Here is a 2,500-nt window from a genome sequence, read left to right as displayed (position 1 = left end):
CTTCCTCTGCCGGCCGTGCCGGGTCCCAGTCGGTCCACTCGGCGGGCCGCCGGGCTGCTTGGCGCCGTGAGGTCCAGGCAGCTCGAGGGGAAATAGCGAGACGTGGGCTCGTCGGCGTACAGATGCACGTCATTCAAGTTCCCCACCGACTTGGCGTCGCTAAGCGTGCCATAGCTCTTGGACAAGTTAAGGTAGGCGAACTTGGAGGAGGGCGTGGAGCCGTGGGACTCCATGTAGCTGTGTCGACCGTGTTTCTCCCCCGATTGGAGTGTGTTGGTCTTCCCCTCCACGAAAGAATGGCGGTTCTGCTGCGAACGGAAGTTGGATTTAAGGTACTTGGCTCCGGGGCCGTCGGACACCTTGGACCCCAGGTCGCCCTTGCCCTTGGCTTCGCCGGGGCTGAGCAGGTGAGGCAGGTTGCTGCTGGCCAGGTCCACGTTGCACGAGGTGGCGTGGTTGAAGATCTGCGGCTGGTAGTTCTTGGGGTGCAGGGTGGGACTGAGGTTGATCGCCGTGGGCATGTTGCCGTTGAGGAAGCCGTCGTTGCTGGGGTGGAGGTCCTCATGCCGGGGCAAGCTGGAGCACTCTCTGCTGCTGGAGCGGTGGCTCCCGGAGCTCTTTCCCCCATGGCTCCTGGGCAAGAGCAGGCAGAAAGGACCTCAATATACAGGTACTGAACATGAAACTTTATGATTTATGCAATCAACAGGACGTCATTGTCATCATAGTCAAATTCCATTTCTAGATATTAATGGCAACTTATCAGATCCAGGAGTATTCACGTGTGGTGTTCCACAGGGATCCATCTTAGGACCACTACTCTAATATATGTCAATGATAATAAAGTGTATATCTCAAGAGGTCAGCGTAGCTGCAGTAGCATCAGTTATATCTGAACTAATGCGTTTCTTCATTGAAAGAAGAACAAATAACAAAACTGAAGGCTTTTCTTGAAGGAAAAGATGTTTTTACTCAATTTTTGAAAGTACCAACAGTTTCCAATGACGGCTTCTAAGATGGTTTTAAATAACAAACCATATTGCGGGTGAGTTTACTGGCATGGGGCAAAGGAAGAACCCACACAATTTTGGGGCGGATGTGAATCACAGGGCGGATTCAGGCAATATCTTTCACGTCGGTAAACAAAGCGAGACTGGGTGTTTGGCCTTGGTGGAGGTCTGTACACTCTGAGTGCTTTTGCAGTTAATCTTCTCATTAATTAAGTCTAATATCAGTTGTACTGATAATATTAGTAATAACCTGCCCCGGGACTACAGACGAAAACTGTATCTCTAGCTAACTCAGGCACATTTACGTTGAGGTGGAAACTGAAATGTTGATTAATGTGCACTGTCCCTTGTAAATAAATAAAATAGTTTATAGGTTGTTTTATGACAGAACAAAAACAAACCAAACAGAAAATGTCTGAGTCCTCCAACAAAGGGCAAGAGATTCTGCACAAATGTCATGACTGCTGCAGATAATAACCCTCGAGGGGGTCGGTGACTGCAAGCAATCGTTCACATTTGCATAAGAAAAAAAAAAGAAATCGCATTAACTTCTGCATCTGCACAACCGGGAGAGACGCATCACAAACCAGCCGCCGGAGCTCCGTGCTGACCTGCTGGGGGTGGTGTTGTCTCCGTGGTGAGGTTTCCTTTTGGAGGAGCGAACAGGTGTCGGCGTGGGCGGGCCGGGCCGCTCCACGGGCCGCAGGGTCTGGAAGGCGTGGTGGTTCAGGCTCTGCTCGGTGAGGAAGCGCTCCGTCGGGTTCAGCAGCAACAGGCTCTAATGGACGAAACAACACACAACAAAGAGAGGGAGACAGTGAGTCCTGCCGACACCCCGGACCTCACCAACACTGTGGAACAGTCACGCTGCTATGAGTCATCGCCATTATCATAAAAGTCACGCTGCTGCTGCTTTTAATTGTGTCACCAAACGATGATGTGAAACACGATTTGTGACTTTTTTTTCCCCTCACACAAATAAAACATGTTTAATAACCTCCTTAAACCTAACTGTTGGTTTTGTTGTCTAAACCTAACTGTTGGTTTTGTTGTCTAAACCTAACTGTTGGTTTTGTTGTCTAAACCTAACTGTTGGTGTTGTTGTCTAAACCTAACTGTTGGTGTTGTTGTCTAAACCTAACTGTTGGTTTTGTTGTCTAAACCTAACTGTTGGTGTTGTTGTCTAAACCTAACTGTTGGTGTTGTTGCCTAAACCTAACTGTTGGTTTTGTTGCCTAAACCTAACTGTTGGTGTTGTTGTCTAAACCTAACTGTTGGTGTTGTTGCCTAAACCTAACTGTTGGTTTTGTTGCCTAAACCTAACTGTTGGTGTTGTTGTCTAAACCTAACTGTTGGTTTTGTTGTCTAAACCTAACTGTTGGTTTTGTTGTCTAAACCTAACTGTTGGTTTTGTTGTCTAAACCTAACTGTTGGTGTTGTTGTCTAAACCTAACTGTTGGTTTTGTTGCCTAAACCTAACTGTTGGTTTT

The 2,500-nt window shown here is 47.7% G+C and overlaps 1 protein-coding gene across 2 annotated transcripts in view; it reads right to left on the bottom strand.

The window, feature by feature from the left end:
- LOC116378381 (cyclin-dependent kinase-like 5) overlaps window positions 1-2,500 on the bottom strand; it is a 7,406-nt gene that overhangs the window by 2,045 nt on the left and 2,861 nt on the right. For both annotated transcript variants that reach the window (XM_031840244.1, XM_031840245.1), the window contains exons 3-4: window positions 1,622-1,788; window positions 1-633 (exon numbers count right to left, since the gene is read on the bottom strand). The exon at window positions 1-633 is cut by the window's left edge and continues 397 nt beyond it. In XM_031840244.1, coding sequence (XP_031696104.1) covers window positions 1-633; window positions 1,622-1,788 — 800 coding nt within the window. The remainder of the gene's footprint in view (window positions 634-1,621; window positions 1,789-2,500) is intronic.

Source organism: Anarrhichthys ocellatus, unplaced genomic scaffold (assembly GCF_004355925.1).
Source record: "Anarrhichthys ocellatus isolate YVR2014 unplaced genomic scaffold, GSC_Weel_1.0 scaffold2502, whole genome shotgun sequence".
Lineage (NCBI taxonomy): Eukaryota > Metazoa > Chordata > Actinopteri > Perciformes > Anarhichadidae > Anarrhichthys > Anarrhichthys ocellatus.
Note: the sequence above shows the minus strand (reverse complement) of the source record. Positions and strands in the feature narration are given on the sequence as shown.